This window comes from Haliaeetus albicilla, chromosome 1 (genome assembly GCF_947461875.1).
Source record: "Haliaeetus albicilla chromosome 1, bHalAlb1.1, whole genome shotgun sequence".
Taxonomy (NCBI): Eukaryota; Metazoa; Chordata; class Aves; order Accipitriformes; family Accipitridae; genus Haliaeetus; species Haliaeetus albicilla.
The window spans coordinates 27,651,717-27,670,769 of record NC_091483.1 but is presented as its reverse complement, the minus strand read 5'-3'; the positions used below and the strand labels follow the sequence as shown (position 1 = coordinate 27,670,769).

Sequence of the window (19,053 nt, the reverse complement as noted above, 5' to 3'; positions counted from 1 at the left end):
GTTTCATCCTGTTTTGCCCAACTACTGGTGACTGAAGCAGGATTCTAACTGCATGTAAAAAATAATCAAAATCAAAACACACACCCCCCCCCCCCGTGAACTACTTGTTGTATTTAAACAGTCTAGAAAAATTTTGCTTTATGGGTAGTATTTTTCTATCCCATAATCAAAATTAATAGTCAAGTTTACATACATTCTCCAAAATCAAATAATATTGGAGACAAGAAGCATGTTTGTCTGAACATTCTTTGTTCACACAATTTCATGACTCATTTTGTTTGAAATGCCAGTAATTCTACTTGCCAACTCTTCAAATCCATTCCAGCTTACCTGTCAATCCCATTCCTATCCCACTCCCTCCCCAGTCAGTACTGGGCCTTCTGCAAACGCCCTCCCATTGCCCTTACCTCAACACCCAACAGGGCAGCCCAGGTTATGCCTCTCAGAAGAGGAGGGATGTCAACCCTGGCTTCTTTCCAAATTTGGTTTTTCTTATATGGATAGGCCTTCAAAGAGAAAAGATTAACAGCAAAAAATGTTACCATGTAACTGAAACAATTCAAATCCCAGTCCTGGGACGGTCTTTCCCCCAAAGGACAAATGCTGTCAGCCGGAACAATGAATGCAAGTTTTACAAGTAAATTTCATTCCTAATTGGAAGGCCTGGATGGAGGAATACTATTTGATTTTAAAATACCCACTTTTTCTCATAAATGTATTCACATGGTTTGGTATACACTGGATATATAAATTTACTAAACCAAATTTTAGTTAAAAGCTTTTTCTTCATTAAATGTTTCTTTTCATACTATCCATCCAACTTTGTTTTATTAAACATTTCTAGTTTATGCCTTCCTAAGTAGCGCACTTGATAATGCGCATCAGCTCTTTCTCATTCTTAAACAAGAATCCATCTCTCTGCATATATGTAAATTAGGGACTGGTGTCCGCCCCCCGTCTGTGTCCCACCCCCCCCCCCCCCAGCAGTATAAACCCTGTATTTCTAACATGGCACTGTCACAGTAAAATGGTATTATTTTCAAGTATCTTACTGCTTGGAAATGCAGAAGTGTTACTGGCATATTTATACCTATAATAGCTTAGTCTGTTATGAAATAAAGGATGCAGAAGTATTTTCTTCAGTAAATAACACGTATTAGCAACAGCTCTATTTTCATGTGCATACTTTAAAATATACTTTTATATTCATCACTACTGAAATGACCTATTTCTCATATTTTTATTTTCAAATCTTCTTATACTTCTGTAGGGTTTTCTCCCCCTTTTCCCACTATGGTCTCTTGTATCTCTGCTTCCTTTTTCAATTACTTGGTGCTTTAAAAATCCTCTAATTACCAGACCAAATCCAATGACCCAGCATCAGAAAGATTCCATACCTTCAACAGCCTGTCAAACAGGACAATTCTATTTAGCTGGTACTCTGTGTCCCTCTCCCGGATGATCAGAGGAAGACTAGCAGCTGCAGACAGCTCATTACTACTATTTGAATGAGGTAAAGTTGACTGGCTGAAAAGAGAGTTAGGACAGTAGCAGTGAACAGCAAGAAATACAAATCATTGTGAAAAAAATTAATATCCTGTGATGTATTTCTGAGTCAGAAACAAGTATAAATGGCTAACTTTGAATATTCAACACAAAGTTGATTTCCAGAACAGAGAAACAGGCTAGGATCCTCAGTTTGGTATCAGGGCCCTGAGTCCACCAGTGCAGAGTGCTTATCAGCTCTCATTGACTTTAAGAGCCAAACAAGGACATGTTAGGTTTGCTTTTGGAAGACAGTTGTGTCTAGCTCTGCAGTGTGCCACTCAAATAAAACTAATAACTCAAAATTCAGTCCCTTCTATATGTACAAACTTACACACACACTTACTCATCTTCAAGCAATGGATAAAATGCTTCCCCACCAACATCTTTCAGTCTCTGAAATGAAGAATAAAAATAATTATCAGAATACTGCTCAGTATTCAAGTGGAAATATTTAGCGGAATACAAAAACTATTAATTAGCAATTCATTTGCCAAATTTAGAAGCTTGCCTTGAGATCTAAGCATTAGCTCAGTCCTCCATCAGCAAAGAAACATACACCCTTTAATGCTAAAAACTTTTGCTAATACAGGCTTTTTGAGTTGATAGATGTTCTTCTGCCTGAAGATAACACTCATTCATAAACCTATTTCCACACAAAAAACAGCTTCTATGGGCCATGGATTAATAGATCAATAGTATTACATAGTTTTTTTTCTTTTCCTCATTTTCCTACATGAAGTTCCTATCCAAGTAGCTGCAAAGCAACTGCACAACTTGGTTTTATATTTTTAATCAGTTCAAGAGTTATGCAAATTTGAGTTCCTTTTAGTAGCTGCATCTGAAAGCTGCACAGAAATACAGACACTCTCTGGCAAGGTGACAGACAAGCATGCCTGGACTTTTGCCTGAGTTTTCAGACACCTTTGGTGCATTGTGATTAATGTTTAATACCTTCCTCCCTGCAGTGCTCTGTTTTGCAGTTCAATCCCTAACTTAAAGGCATACAGCATACAGTCTGTTCCTCCTGGGATTGGAAGAACAGTTCATTCTCAGTTCATTCAGTACTGATCCTCTTTTGATTATAAGCATCATGCTCTGCTCCATAAAAGGTGTTTGAAGAATTGCATAAGTTCAAAAATTTATTTCAACTAACATTGCAAGGTTCAGTCTTGTATCTTCCTCAAAATGAAACTTCAGCATATAACTTATTTGCTGCTGTATTTATAGAAGTAGGTAGCAATATCCAAAATTACAGATTAAAAAGCTTTTAAAAAAGCCTTAAAAACTGCCCTTTTGTAGGAACAACAGTAGGAGCTGCAGTGTGTACTACCTTTAAAATAGCCGTTGTATATTCTTAACCTCCCCACTGCTCCCCAAACCCCACCAACCAAGCAAACAAAATAACCCAGTTCTTTGATCTGTTTTCATGCATTTGTGTGAAGTAATGCAAAGTTCTTCTGAAGAAATATGTTTACACAGTATTTGCCACATTGCCCCCCAAATTACGGTAATGGTGGCAGAGATCAAGACTTCAGGAGTCACCTTCCTTTCTGTATTAACCCTTGTAATCATATGGAAAGGTATTTTTATAAAGACTGTGACAGTATTGCATTCGTTACTATAAAAAGCAAGCTGCAAACAGTGCAGCACAAATTTCTAATTCTACAGCAATAAAGCTCTACATATGTAAAGACATGTGAACAATTAAAACATTTCGGTGATACATGCAGTAAATCTTGTAACTTATCATTACATCAGGGAAAATTATGAGTTACCATATGCTGATTTTTCCACTGAAGATGAAAGAAAACTGCATTACTGCATGTTGGCAAAATGCTCTGAAGTGATCTTTTGAACTAGTTGTTTAATAGCTATACATTCCAAAGATTAGTAATTAACTACTGGAAACTTGGTATCCAATGTTAGGTATAAAGCCTTTAAGGATCTGCAACTGAATTGAGTTGATCTTTCTTTTGAATAATGTGAGCCACCTACAGACAGGAATTAAAGAATGCAAGAAAACACTCACTGTCCAATTAGTTTAGCAATCGTGGAGAATATCAGGTACTACAGAACTATTTGGGCTACACCAGAACAAAGCAGGTAACAAAAATCAGGAAAGGGAGGGACACAGGAAGGGTATGGAGAGACAGAAGATAAATTAAATTTAATAAGCTTTTGCAGACAAAGCAATTTAATAGCATAAATCAGAATCTGACTCGGACGCCAAGAAGTGTTCTCTTGGAATTAGTAACACTGACATTTGTAGGAACAGCAGTAGGAGCTGCTGTTCCATATTCCCTTTAAACAAATGTTTCTGCAGGAAAGACATAAGAACAAGTGCACAATATTCTTCTTACGTTTCGGAGCTGGCACAGAGACAAAGTCACAGTTGTGTCATCTAGGAGGGAACTTCTATCTCGTCCTTGCCCAAAGCTCTCACCATCTTCTAACAAAAAGCTTCAAAACGGAGGTGGGGAAAAAAAAAAAAAATCAGGTCATTTTATAACATAAGACTTGAGTTAGAAAAAATAGAAAATTCTTACATCAATCAGTTTCCTCTTTAAAACAAAATACTAGCTCTGAGAAGTATACTGTATTGACTCTGCATGGCATGAAACCTGCTATCAAGGGAATGTACAATCACCTTAAATTATTCAAACAGTTTTTGCTGTAAAAAGGCACATTTCAGGTTTTCTGTAACTTTGGTTTGCACACAAAGGAAGAGTAATGAGATATGGGATTAATATTCTCTTTTATTCCTTGACCTGGCACAGGGCAGGACTGCCATTTATTGTGAAAAGCAAAAATAAAACATTATTGTCCTATGTAAGCCATTTCCCACCATGACAAAAAACAAGCAAAAGTATGACCCACACCTTTTCTGTTGCAGTCCATCTAAGGATACAAATACATCCAAGAAAGGGTATACACAAATTGTCTATTTATTGTTAAAATGTTAATATTGCTAAAGCAGACAACGTGAAACTGATTTCCAGAAATTAAGCTAACATTCTCAGTATCACTTAGAAAATGGAGTCAGATTGCATTGTTGAAATTAACACCTCGTCTTCAAGATAGATAATATGACGAAAAATGTTTTCCCCCTCATAATTCAAAAGCACATGCATTCACCTCCGAGTACAGAAATAGGCAAACCCTCAAAATCTCACAGTAATTTTGCCACCAAAACACCACTTAAAAGCTAATTCCACCTTTTTTGCCAAGATATTGCATTCTGGCTGTACACTAACTTCATGTGTTTTAAAAACCCAGAACCAGCAAATTGATCTATATGGACACATAATTATGCTTACTAAGATCAGATTGGGGGATTAAAACATGAATATACTACACAAAATTGCAATGTGTACAGCAGTAAGATAAAAGTATTAATGACTAAAATGCTGTTACAGAATTATAAGTCATAAAACTAAGCATTTTACAAAAAAGCAATCAGCTCATCTGCTGAATAATTGGGTTGACCACTCAGCACTGCTGTTCCGTGAAAGGGAATTCAGAATATGAGAATTTGCTGCAGAACATATTAAATTGAATTACAGTTACAAATATGCTGTTGAAGCATAGTGAGATATTTTTACTAAAAGTTAATGCTATTGGAAAGTGTGCTAAATTTAGGGACTTCCAGTTCAGTATTTTCCACTTCACCTACATTTCTTCAAATTTCAGAAAGTGAAGTGCAGCTAGGCAACAAATATAAGGCATTCAATTAATGCCTTTAAATTGGGTGACATGACTTCCTGCTGTTCAAGAATGCCATTTTCAACATTTTTCACACATACAGGTCTTGAAACGAAAAACCAAACCAAAATGTTCTCTCAGAATCACTGGCCTTCATCTATCTTCCTTTCCCTTAAAGTGCTTCTCTTTCCTTACTTGGGAAGTGTGCAGACAGGTGGCTTTGATCGAATGATTTCCTTGTTGACAAGTTCTTTCTCCAAGTCTCCTCCAGCCAAACACCAGAGATAATAAACCTCTTCAATTGATCTTTCTGCTAGGTAATCACTATCTTCATCTATTAGGAGAAACCACATAAAAATGAGTTACAGCTTTTTAGGCAGCTTGTATTTCTTCCTACCACTCTAAACACATATTGTTGAAAAAAAAATATTCTTATGCTTGAAAGGTCCTAGAACTTTATGTGAAGTCAGAGGAAAACTGTTCTTCCATTTGCAAGTGCCCTTTAGGTAGATTTAAGGAAAGACCAGATGGGCAGAAGTCAGAAAAAAAGGCAATTACTTCTGCAGTTTGCCTTGGTGCCAGAAAATAGAACCAATCAGATAAATACATCAAAGTGTGGACTTTTGCTTCCTGTGTGTCTTTTAAAAAAACCCCAAACAAACACTACTTTGTACACAACAGAGTGCTAAGAGTAAAAATAAGAAACTAGTGATTCATACTGAATAGTTATCTATCTTCCCTTCACATACCATACCCATACTTGCAAGGGGTAAAATCTTAGTCTCCAAAAATTGTATAATGAGTTTTTCTAAACATGTAGAAATCTCCAAGTTCATCAGAAAAAGTTTGAGGACTTAAGAGTGGTAACAATTTCAGCATACTGTAGCTTTAAACTTAGAAATGTCGCCTTTTATTCTAGAATGTGACCTCTTTCACAAGGATTTAGTTTTCCAATACTTCCAAAAAATCATCTCATGCTATGATCCAGCAGAATCTCATTACCAATTCACAACACAATTTGGTGAAACAAACTACCTTGTACATGCATATGTCCAAATTCTAAAGGCAAAAGATGATATTGATATTCCAAGCTGGACTTGAACACTAATGATAACTATTTATTACCTGAGTTTGAAGCACAAAATCAAGATGCCCTCCTTTGACTTGCACACTTCTCTCAAAACATGTTTGCATATATCTCTACCCATTAAACAACTTATTACAAGAATGTAGTATTGTAACATTTAATAGTTTCTCTCCAGCAAAGTATTCAAAGAAAACATGAAAACATTTTCCTTCCCCCTCCAATGACATTCATGACACTACACGCTTTTACCTTTACATAATTGACTTATGTCTTCAGGAAGCGTTAAATTAGCACACCTTGGAGAAGATGAGAACAGACCAGCAGGTTTGTGGAAGAGAGGATATACTGAGGATACTTCACTGAACAAACTGTCATGCAGCAATTCCTCTGGAGTTGGCCTTGAATTAAGAGAGTAAAACATTAAGAGTAAATTGCTTCAAAAATATTACATTTCAGTAAGAAACGTCCCCAGTAAAAAATATTAGCAAGTTATTTTAAATTATATTGGATTTCAGAAATTTTAATAGCAAAAATGTCTACCAATTTTGTTCAATTCATGATGCACAACACACCATGCAGTCTATTTACAGCCCAAGTTCAGATCTCACCTTCATTTAATGTACATAGCAACTATTTTATTAATTACCCTTTAATTCCGCTAAGTAGAGGGGGAAAAATGAAAGTGCAAAGCCTTGATTAAAGAATAAAAGCATACTTGTTTGTCAGAAGAAAGCTGTGGCACACTGACATAATGAAAAAGTACTCTGAAAGAAGAGATGTGAAGAAAACAGCCCTAATTCTAGCTACAACAGAGCTATAGTAACCACCACCAACTTCCAGACATGGAATCAGTAAAAGCTGTGAACTTAGGACTATACATGCCTGAATAGTTTTCCCTCAAAATACTCAGATTCAATCTCAAGGTTTTGCACACTTTACATGCCTGAATAGTTTTCCCTCAAAATACTCAGATTCAATCTCAAGGTTTTGCACACTTGACTTCCACCTCCCCTCAATTCTTCTCCTTTAAACATTGAAAAGCAATAAAACAAAGAATTTCTTATAGGTAGCACAAATCATCAGTATTCCACAAAAGGTTCAGCAACAAGTCTTCTAATTTCATAGTATCCCAGCAGAGTTTACTAGGCATTTGGACTGAATACTTGCCTCTGAGAAGGCTGGAATGTAAGGCATTTCTTCAGTAGAGCTATGATATTTTCAGAAAGGTCCTGGAACATAAGAAAAATATGGAGGAGGTCTGTTTATTACTGTCTTAATTCAGCAAGCCAATTAGCTCATACTTAACTTTTAACATACAGGCTATTCCTTTGAGGGCAATAAAATCTCACACCTACACATATGAGGTTAGCTGTGTCAGACCAAAATGCTGGGAAAGTAATTCTTCTCACCCCCCAACCCTGCATTTGCTTTGGAGAAAAAATAAACTGAAAAATTTGCAATGTATGCAGCTTTTTATTTTTATGTTTTAATTCAATATTCTGTATCCAGCTTGAAACAATGCAGTACCTGGGAACTCCCTTCTGCTAATAGTTGGAATCCTTTTACACAATGTCTCAAAATATACAGACACTACAATTCAGTGATTAATTTTGGGGGTGGGGAGGAACAGAACTGTGTAAGCCTACACTATCAGAATGTGTAAAGGGGACCAAATAGAAGACTAAATTTCTAGAAGAAAAATACTTAACTCCCAACACTTTAAAGAAAATGTATAACTTATTAAACTGTACAGAGAGCATTAACATTTACTGAGATAGACTGTAATTTTAGGAAAGAATGAATATTACCAGTACTGGCTATTTGAAGGGACCTTAGATATATAGTTTAGACTTCAAAATTTTCCCTCATACTGCAGTCAATCAAGTGACCAAATAAGTTAAAAAAAAATATATATATATATATATATGAAATACTATGCAGCAATAATAAAATGTTTTGGATAAGACAGCATGGAAGAGCAAACTAGTTCCACAAACCTTAATAATATCAAGACAACCATGTTCTTCAGCCAATACAGTTACAATATCATCTACACAGCCTTTGAAAAATAGAACAATAAGAAGTTAAGTGATACCAATTACAGAGGCTATCAGATAAACCCCCACCCCAATAAAAAGCACTTAACTTCGGCTTTTTATTGACGTTGCCACATCACTTGAAAGTAAATTCTCAAAATTAGAAATGAAAATTATTATTATCACCTATGCAGACAGAAAATTGAAACCTAAGAAAGTAAAGTAGCACATCTAATTTAACAGTGAAAATGTTTTTGCAGGCTTAGTAAATCCAGAGTTTCAGGTTCTGACAAATAAATTTAAACAGTCTTGCCACTTATAAAAAAAAACAAAAAACACAAAAACCCCTGAAAGAACTTAAAAATAACTCCATATAGAAGCTCAAAGTAATTTTCATTTTGTTGCTACTTGCTGATAATACTAGCAGTATTTTGTGAATTTTTTTAAACACATTATTGAGACAATAATTCTCAAGTCAGGACATTAATGTTTTTCAGTGGATAAAGGTTACCAATAACTTCATTCAACTTGAAGGGGACTGAAATGCTTCAGAAAGCTAAGAAATCACTTACCAAACAGTCAGAATTTTAGTACCTAAGCACTAAGTGCTGAATGAAAAAGATGTCTCTACTGACAGTAACTAACAGTATTGCTATTTGCTCTGGATAATAACAACTTCCTGATAAAGCTTCAAATTGCAAATTCATGTCCTTCCCCTCCCTGTGTTTTATTCATAAAACCCATAAAAAATCAAGTTTTAAAAGCCACAGAATAGTCCCACTTCCAGACTCATTTACACTACGGAAAAATTCCACGTCTACAGTAATGTTTTATAGTTTGTAGGTGAAGCCAGAAACAAAAGCCTGGATCCAGTAACACGCTTCTCATCCCTCTTTTTATTTTCCGTCTTCCTATTTGTATCCTGCTTCTCCCTGCTTAGGATTTGGTGTGCAAGCACTGCTAGTGCAGGGATAGTTTTCTTTCATGTCATACAACTACTAACTCGTTTCAGAAACAAGCTGACTAGTCTGTAAAGCTGTAATTCTAGAACTGCTTGGAAACATAAAACCCCCTGATTTTGTGCTACTTACCTAACATAATTATAAATTTCAATCTTTCTGCTAACTCCAAACTCTGGAATAATTTTCTCCCCTAAATAAATAACAAAAATCAAATTAACAGTTGAATGCTACTACATAAAAATATTTAAATAGCACACACACCCATGTATATAAAAAGACAGTGAAATAAGCTTCTACACATGAGTTTTAGATTTTGGAAAACTATCTGTTAGAACAGAAAACATTATTTACCCCAACTATAGCAGAAACACTTTCATGTCATCAAAAAGAAAAAAATGTATCATTTATAACATCTCTTAACTGGAACAAATGCAAAATGAAAAAAACATATGCAAAACAAAGCCCCAGGCTTCCTTAGCAATCCTGCAGTTTTATTATTAATTCAGTAATAGGCTTTCAAAACCTGCATTTTTTCCAATGTGAGCATGAACAAAGGTAATTAATTACTAAACATGGTAGTCATTATAGCTTGTATTATTGTATTAGTACTTTTGAAAAGTCATCTGAAAGCCCCTTTAAAGGTGTTTCAAAAAATATTATTGCATTTTTAAGAAAATGTACTTATTCAAAAGAATAATGATCTATGAACACTATGCAAATTTACAGAAGAGCAGAATATGCAAAAGTTGACTATTTCCAATGTCCTGATCTAATCACTACATCAAACAGGTTCTCGACCATGTAACTGTCTGACAGTTATCTTATATAATGAGACTAAATATCAACATTGAGGTATTTGCTAGATCATACCTCCCTATAGAACGTTGCTGTCTTTGAATGAAAGAATCCCAATTTAACATATACAAATAGTAAAGATTATGCTGTTATAATTTATTTCAACTTCTAGAGTCAAATAAGCATTTTCCAAATAAACCCTTAATTCTGTACAGCTTTTTAAACTCTGGCAATAACGCAGATTCCTCCCTTCTCTTCCTCTCCATGGAACTTTATCAGTTTCTCATCCTTTCCAAGGAGAATGAGGGCATAACAGCAATGGGTATTTCATGCTTAAAAGCACAATTAAAACAAATTATCTAGAGAAACTTCTTGGTTCAGAAGCTATTCCTTGCTAAGAATTTGATCATGCAATGACATAATTGTGGCTTAACAGGCAGCTGCCCTTCATGCTTAACACATACACTCATACCAAGCCAATACGCATCCTACTACTTGAACCACCACCAATACCATCCAGGTAGGAATGCTAATATATTCTGATATTTGGACTCAGGTGATGGGCAAAGTGTCTTAACCCCATACTCAAGAGCAATCAAGTTAATGTAACTATTCCCCAAGAGTCACAATCAAGAGAATTATCCTCTTACTTACCATGCAAAGCTCAAATAATATTATACCAAGAGACCACAGATCTGATTTAGGGCCAGAAGGCAGAGGCTTCTCACACTGAGTATGATCACTTGGTTTGACTATTCCTTGTGCAATTACTTCAGGTGCCAGATAGGATGGGTATCTAGAAAGATGCACCAACATTAAATAATATCTTGTCTGTCCAAAAACCCTACATTTCAGTTACAGTAATCAAAACAATTTTGCATTCTGAGAAACTAGAATTTATAGCAATGCAGATTGTTCTATTTTACTCAGTCAAAATCTACACATTGCAGCAAAGTTTCGCTCCAATTGCAAAATACATAGTGCCTACTACATAAAAGGTCAAATCTTAATCACTAGCTCTGTCTTTTTGTGAGAGGAATTAACAGCAGCATTCAAAATAGTATGTCTACATATCTCAGAGAAAACATATATTGAGTTTCAGCACTAGTACATTAAATAAATGTATCCTAGACCCATATTTGGGGTTAGTGGCAGTATTCCCCTCCATTGACAGTGTTACCATCAAATAACTTCTGAATTTGTTAAAAAAGTAAAAGGTGTTGAGGACATATTCTACCTGCTGCTAGGTCATTTTAAAGTAACATCATCACTTTTTCTGTCAACAATTCATTATAATACTTAAAAAAAAAAAATATCTGAAATCACCTTTTGAAGGGAAACATCATTACTTCTTTTGGGCATGCCTTTAAGAATCAGCTCAGTATTTCAATTGTAAACAACATGACACCTCAAAAAACCAAAAAGTGGCAAGGAAACACTGCAACAAAGCATGTCACTTTGGCTAGACAGTAAGATCACTTGAAAATAAATCACAGAATGATAAAGAGACAAGAGACCTACAGTGGTGTGCAACAGTGAAGCACTGATTGTGCTTTTTCCTAAATTTGAAATTAGATTATATCTCCAGAATACAAGTTCACAGGCAAGTACTAGCATTTGATGCAAATCTAGGCAATAAGGACAGATATGACGTAGTTGCAGTAACACACTTGCATGGTACCCATCCTCTGTCTTTCATGTCAGATGATAACTCTTCAGCAACATTATCAGAAGCTTCTGTGTAAGTGGTGTATGCAACAGATACAAATTAAAACAGCAACCTATAAGGGCTCTGTGCATATAACACATTTTTGAAGGTGATTCCTCAAAACATGAAGATATTTCCTGAAAAAATACATCCCTCATATGTTTGTATTGTGTAGTTACATCCTTACCCTATAGGAAAATCAACATCAACACCTTGAGCAGTCATATGGTAGAGTCCAAATTTAGCCAACTTCACATGTCCCTGAAAAGGAAAAAAATAAACAATCAAGAGCAGCAGAATCTGACATTGGAAGAATCTATGTTTAAGTTTAAAAAAAAAATAAAATCATTTCAAGTTGCATTAGCTGTCAGAAAACAAATACCTATAAAAAGTCACCCTCTTACATTTTTGTCTCATCTATTATGCAGAACACCACTGCAAGTTAATAAGGTACTTATTTCTAATGCTTTTACTTTCCAAGAGCATTAAATAATCACCTTATTTGGAACACACAAGAAAATCAGAACTTTGTAAGTTACAGTATATTTTCGGTAAATTAAAAAGGCTTGCGTACTCTATTGAACATTTTTCCTGTTTGAACACTGTTCAAAATCCCATTTGAATCCTAGAACTTCCTAAGCATCACCACCATTCCCTCACCTTTTCCATTTACCCAGCCTTGCTCCTCCAGTCCTTTCCCATCAACTCCTTACTATTTTGCTCTCCTGAACTGTATCAACACATATTTCAAACAAACAAGTTTCCCAGGTGCTTGCTTTTATTCTGTGGAAGCAGAGAGTTAACACCAAAACAACACAAAATAGGCATGGAAGTTAAACTGAGGTGGTGTTTCTGCTGGATTTTGAATTATACTCAGCCAGCCTGCAGATGGTGCAACAGCGAAGGCTACATCAGCAAGCTATTCAAAGTGCAGGGGAAAAGTTTAGAAGTTTATGGTGTCATGGCCCCCTTCTGTTCTTTTATTGATTTTAGGAATATCTTAAAATCCTGAAGTACTTTTGCTTGTTAGAGCATTATTATGATCTTCATTTGTTTACAAGTATATAAAAAATAATGTTCCTTCCTTCCTTCTTCCTCTTTTGTTTCTGCCTTGCAAAGAGAGGGTCTAGCTATTCTATCTAAACTGAGTAAGAAGGGGAAGGAGAGAGGACTTATGCAGACAGGCTAAGCTGTTTAGCTGTGAGTTCAGGTGAAGTGACTGCTCTGAGTACAACAGCAGCTATTAATTTCTCTCAGCTTTTATGAGAAGAACCTGTATTCCACACTGCCAACTCAATAGTCTTTGACAAAAGACTTGACAGAAACTGGAATTTTCATAATTTAACATGAACAAAAAAGTATGTTGATATCTTAGAAGTAAAAGTCAAGTATCAGATTACCAAGAAACATAGGAAATATTATTAACAGCTAATTAGCCAGAAGTATTTTCCTATTCAAACAGCTAGGAAGGTTTTGCAACTAATTACAATGACAACAAGTAGACTTAGATTACCACCTTAAGAAGAAAAGGGTGAAAAAAGTGGTTTGGGATAAAAGAAAATGGGAAAAGAGAAAAACAAAATCTAAAATACATTTGAAATTTAGGAAATGGGGGGAAACTATCATTTAAAAAAAAACAAAACACCAAACAAAACCCCCACAAAACCACAAACCAAACAAAACCGACACCTTTCCAGAAATGCAATTTTTTCACCATCAGAAGGGCTGTGACTGCCCAGTCTCCAAATATGACATGGCATGCTACTTGTTGGCAAGAGGAAAAAACAAAAAAACAAACAAAAATATAGATTTATTCCTGCAGCTGTACCTTTCGATCCAAAAGAATATTGCAAGGGGAGAGTGCTCGGTGGACCATTCCATGTTTGTTCATATATTGCAAACCTTGCAAAACCTCATATGCTATGCATAAGATCCTCGAAGAACTGCAAAAAAAAAGTAAAAGAACACATTGTACTGAATATTTCCCTTTTTAATTTGTAAAAACGTAGAGTGTTCCACAGCTATTCCAAACACAAGTGAGACATTTACAATTCCAGAACAGTTTAAGGGATCAACATTGAATATGGTAGGATATATTCAGTACCATACACAGTTCCTCAATACCTCACAGCTAGGTTTCTTCACCCTGAACTGGTCCTTAAAAACAGCAGAAAATTGTGACAAAGTATAAAATATTCTCTGCGATAGACCTCAACTAACTGGGAAAAAAAATCCCAACCCTCCTTTATTTTTATTTGTTCTTCCTAAGTCTGTTATTGATGTTCATAGAAAAGTTCAACTGAACAAAAGTTCTTGAAACTCAGATGTTAACTGGAGCTTATCTAGAAGACAGTATAGACGCACGGCTAGATCACACCTATAGTCTTCAGACATCTCAACATCTAAAACAAGAAACAAAAGAAAGGGCAGAAAGCTTTATTTTCAGCACATGTTGTTTTACAACCTTGGAAGCATCAACCTTACTGTCTTTGGAAAGAAACGATGAAGTTTACCATCCAAACCATTCTGACATAACTATATGTTTTGACTAAAGTTATCATTTACTATAAGAACTGATAGCTCTAAAGAGCAGTTTCTGTGAACAAGTGAACAGGAATTTGTACATAGACCACCAGTATTAGGCTTCCAAAGTGCACCCAAAATAAGAACAAAAGGCACAGATCACCCAGAGAAATTCCTTTTAACTTTTTACCTTCCTCATTTTCCGACCACTCCCCCTCAGAGCACATTTCAGGTCTGTTTGGCAACTTTATCTCTGAAGACTCTGGTTTAAAAAATGTCCAGAAAACAAAGCATACCTACTTACAAAGCCCTAACTTTACATCCCCCCTTTTTTTATTTCATTGTTAAAGAATAACATACAATAGCATTCTGGACAAGGCTCACCACCTTCTCTTGCTTAATAAAAATTTGTGTAACAGCAAAATGAGGGGGACCATAACAGACTGGGGAGAGTGACAAGCCAACTAGCTTACTAAACACCAAAATTAATTTCTTTATTAAAGCTGTATTAGCTGCTATTCATACCTGATGGAATGCCAAAAATTTGTCACAAGAGTTAACAGCTACATTTTGACAAAAGCCACAATTCCAACAAATTCTGAGACTAGGGCAACACATAAATACTGAAAAAAGCTGTTTCAATAATAGTCTAAGGCCACCATTATGTTACCTTACATGGAGCTATTCTCTAGACTGTAACCTTTTTCCTAGAAGGAGAGCTCTGTACTACTTTACACTAGTTGTGAATATATGCTTTTAAGTTAAAATTTAAGCACAAAGGCAATCTATTCTAACATATGTCCACACTGCTGTATCTTAAATCATAGCATTTGGAAGTGATTCTCAAGGTCTTAGCAATTCAACCAAAACCACATGGCTAATAACCACAAAACCAAAACAAAACCCCACAACTATCTCGCTCCTCCCTCACTGGCACTTTTTCTTCCCCATCCCTTCCGCGCCCAAGTTACATAATACACCACAGCATCAGACACCACTAGCTCTGTACGGTTTCCTCCCAGTCATTCTTGGGCTGAGATATAACTGTGGTAGAAGATTTACCTTACAAGCCTTCAGCTTCCCTGTATAGTTTCTTGCCTGCAATGCAAATATTAATGATAATGGTTGCAAACAGAATCCTCTCTCTCACTTTTTGCACAGCTTTGCAAAACAAGACATGAAAAATAAATCATGGAGAACTCAGGTTTCCAGTAAGGAAAAAAATTGCGTATGAACAATTAGTACATCATAAGGTATTTTAGCCTTAAAAGTGTTTCTTTGTATCAAAAAATAAAAGTAACTATGAAATGCAATTTTGTGGCCGTTGTGCCCGAGGCGTGCAGTGTGCTCTGGTGGCACTAGGGGGCCTCAGCGACCCATTTATTCTCCCCTGTTCTCTTGCAATTCATAAAAATAGAACCCGGGCAAATGCCTGAAAATACTGCTTTCGGATTCTTTGCTCTTTAAGATAAATCCTCCATGGTGTTACAACGAACAGCAACACATGAATGACAGGTATCGTTCATTGCACATAATTCTTAGTGTCCTTGAGCTCTTGATGCCACCCTGCTGGGCAGAAGCTTTCAGTCAGGTACCTCACCCTCAAGCTGAAACATGTACACCACCTCCCCAGGAGTGAAGGAACTCTGTGTAACAACCTCTTCATAGTGTTGTTGCACATTATCTAGTTCTTATTAGGTAAAACACACTGTGGTTATTACCCATGAGATTTGCATTTAATTGCAAAGGGCCTAACACCACCACTCATTGCTGTTATCAAGCACAAGAGATCTCCTTGCTTTAAACTCCCCAAGGCCAAGTTTAACAGCAGTCCTTTGCCTCACTGGAGAAGACTACCAAGGCTATCCCCTTGCTTCAGTGGGGCTCAGCTCTCTCCCAGTTTCTACAGGCACTGTCAACACTGCAGCATTGCAATGGGGTTCTGCAAGTGCAGAAGGTACACTCATGAAACTGCTTCCAAGCTTCACATAAACAGAAAAAGAAAACACAGTCTAAGTGATGAGGACATTTACAATACCAAATGTTGGTGGCGAGGTCTGAGCAGATTCAAAAACTTTTTCCCTGATTGTATGGAAGCCTGTTCTGCAATAGGCTAGCTAGCGTTGGACTATGATAGATGTAAAGGAGTAGTTTAGCCTCTGGGGCTCTTGAACTGCAGAGGTTTCAGCACCCTCCTTTAACAGGAGCTGGGGGGAAAAAACACCAGCAAAAGCACTAGAAACAACACAGGAGAAAATGAGGCAAAATGGAGGCGTGGCAGGTTCAACACCAACCTTGCTACACCACTGACCTAATGAGAGCCATAATAACAGTTGTGTGGCTTGAAATACCCTGTTCAACTCATCAGCTGATAAACTATTGGGAAACAAATCATTCCACTGCTCAAGGCAGATACAGCAGGAGGCAGTAAGTAAAAGCACAAAAGTGTGATTCTTCAACAACTGGCAGATCTGAAGGGGCACTAATCTTCAGTTTCCCAGCTCTCCTGACAAGACTTGTTTTAAGGTTCTTTTCCTCTCCACCAGTGGGAGAAAGAGAGAAGCAACAGGAGTTTCTCTGCAAAAGGAACACTTCACAGACAGAAAAAAAAAAAGCGCATGATCTCTCTACAAGTACCAGCACATTTTCAAGGAACAGGCTTCATTTTAATCCTCAGTCTGGATACCAACAAATCTACTGAGCTGCAGCCTACTCAGCTAGGCTTTTGAAAAGGGGTTCTCCAAGTGAAAGGATTGCACAGTGATGTAAAATCAAACTACTTGAATTTAATCATTGCCTGCTTTTTTTCCTGGTTTGGAGAAGAAGAAATGTAGCCATAAAAAGGGGCTTCATTCTGGAAATGAAGAATTAAAAGAATATAAGGATTAAAACCAATACCAGGTTTAGGTCTGTACCTTGAATGTATAGAACCATAGCAAAAGAAGCACAAAGGATAACTGAATCCTTCCCTCAAATTAATTGGGGGGGGAGGGGGGTAGGGCAGGAAATAAAAATCTCTGCAAGTTGATATGAGCAAGTTCAGCCAACAGTACAAAACCAGCATGGTTAAGAGAGACATGTGCATGGTATTTGTGGGTGGAAAGAGAAGGGAAGACGACTTAAAAACCCACAAAAATGACGATTGTTTTATTACCTCCAGAATTTGTCAGACCAAAAGCTATACCAGACAAATGACTAATTTCCACACTGTAATAGTACACAGGTGGCTGCGTTGTGCCTTCACAAAAAACATTAACTTTTCCACTTAGCAGTCAGCCTGATCTCCAGCCTGTTGAATTCGTACTGTTAAGGATACAAAGCCATTTTCTGGAGTTTACTTCAGGAATAATGAACCTAACTTGTCAGGAAACAGATGTTTTAGCAGAGCTTCAATGTCTTGTGGTGCCACAAATACACTGATGAAGTAAACTGATTGCTTAGGACACTTTTGTCACTTTTTGGATTCAGACAAAAAAAAAAGAATCTTCTTCTCTGTGCGCCCACTACAATCTTCCATCTGACTGAGAACAGCTTCTGGGCCAGGGTGAAAAGGAAAAGTTGCACTAGAAGAAATTGGCACATTGAGAGTCTTACCTTTCTTCAACAGGATCAGATATGAACCAACAGAGAGGGGAGAAAGAGGGATTTATCAGTAACCAAGTAAAGATAATAAGCCCCTAAAATAATTAGTGAAATGGAGAGCTAAGAGTGAGCATACTCACCCGGTACTGACAGAGCAGTACCTTGGAACAAACATCTAGGGAGAATTGCCCAAGCTACAGGTCAACATAAACACAAGATCAAACAGAAATGTTGGAAACGCATTTAGAAATTAGAAAGTTTATCACAGAAAGGTGGAATTCTGAATTCTTGCTAAAAAGCCACCAACAATATTACTTATGTATTATTCAGTTTGAATGGTTAGTTATTAATTTATTATTTGTGATTCTTAATGGGAACAATAATGCAGCTGCTTGCAGAAGCAGGAAGCTGGACTCCAAGATAGGATGTTCTAGGACCAAACAACTTTCTGCAAATGATTATTTCCATTTTAGGTAAAATTACTCATCTTCCCAACCGTACAAATGGTCATACTAGCTCAGACCAAAAACTATTTGAGACCACTATCCTGTTTCCCAAAAATGGTGACTGGCAGATGCCTAGAAGAGAAGGAATACAGAGCAAGCATATATGAAATGTTCCCTCATATTTTCCTGGCTTCCAACCTCTTTAATTCAAGCTTGCTTCTGGGTAATAAAAAAAAAAAAAAAAAAAAAATTGCCTCCTGAGCATCGCAACTGAAAATGTCAGAACATAAAGTAACTCCTGCAAGCCTCAACAGCTCTCATACCAGGAGACCCATTATCCCAAGTCTTTAATCCATGTTCACAGAATATTGCCCAGGAGTTACTGTGGAAATTCATAGCCACCAAGTATTCTGTTCGTAAAATCTTCTTGCTGTCTATTTTATCATGAGGTTCTCTTCATGGTGCTCTGTTGCTCTAACTTCCAGAAAGCCAATTTTAAATTTCAGTTTCAAGCAAAGTAAACAATTGCTTAACTCCAGAGTAGGGAAAGTGATTTTGGAAAAATGCATTTGACAGCCAGCAGCAGTAGTCCCTACATATACCACAGATTACTGAAGGGAAAATAAAAACTACTCGATGCATGACATCTTGAATACTTGAGAAC

The 19,053-nt window shown here is 36.5% G+C and overlaps 1 protein-coding gene across 4 annotated transcripts in view; it reads right to left on the bottom strand.

Annotated features, from left to right (window-relative positions):
• The window catches only part of TBCK (TBC1 domain containing kinase), a 115,377-nt gene that overhangs the window by 68,803 nt on the left and 27,521 nt on the right, over positions 1-19,053 (bottom strand). For all 4 annotated transcript variants that reach the window (XM_069783196.1, XM_069783189.1, XM_069783212.1 and 1 more), the window contains 12 exons: positions 13,667-13,781; positions 12,026-12,099; positions 10,785-10,926; positions 9,465-9,525; positions 8,335-8,396; positions 7,505-7,566; positions 6,587-6,735; positions 5,446-5,584; positions 3,909-4,008; positions 1,892-1,941; positions 1,398-1,527; positions 408-506 (listed from right to left, as the gene is read on the bottom strand). In XM_069783196.1, the coding sequence (XP_069639297.1) occupies positions 408-506; positions 1,398-1,527; positions 1,892-1,941; positions 3,909-4,008; positions 5,446-5,584; positions 6,587-6,735; positions 7,505-7,566; positions 8,335-8,396; positions 9,465-9,525; positions 10,785-10,926; positions 12,026-12,099; positions 13,667-13,781 (1,183 nt within the window). The remainder of the gene's footprint in view (positions 1-407; positions 507-1,397; positions 1,528-1,891; positions 1,942-3,908; positions 4,009-5,445; positions 5,585-6,586; positions 6,736-7,504; positions 7,567-8,334; positions 8,397-9,464; positions 9,526-10,784; positions 10,927-12,025; positions 12,100-13,666; positions 13,782-19,053) is intronic.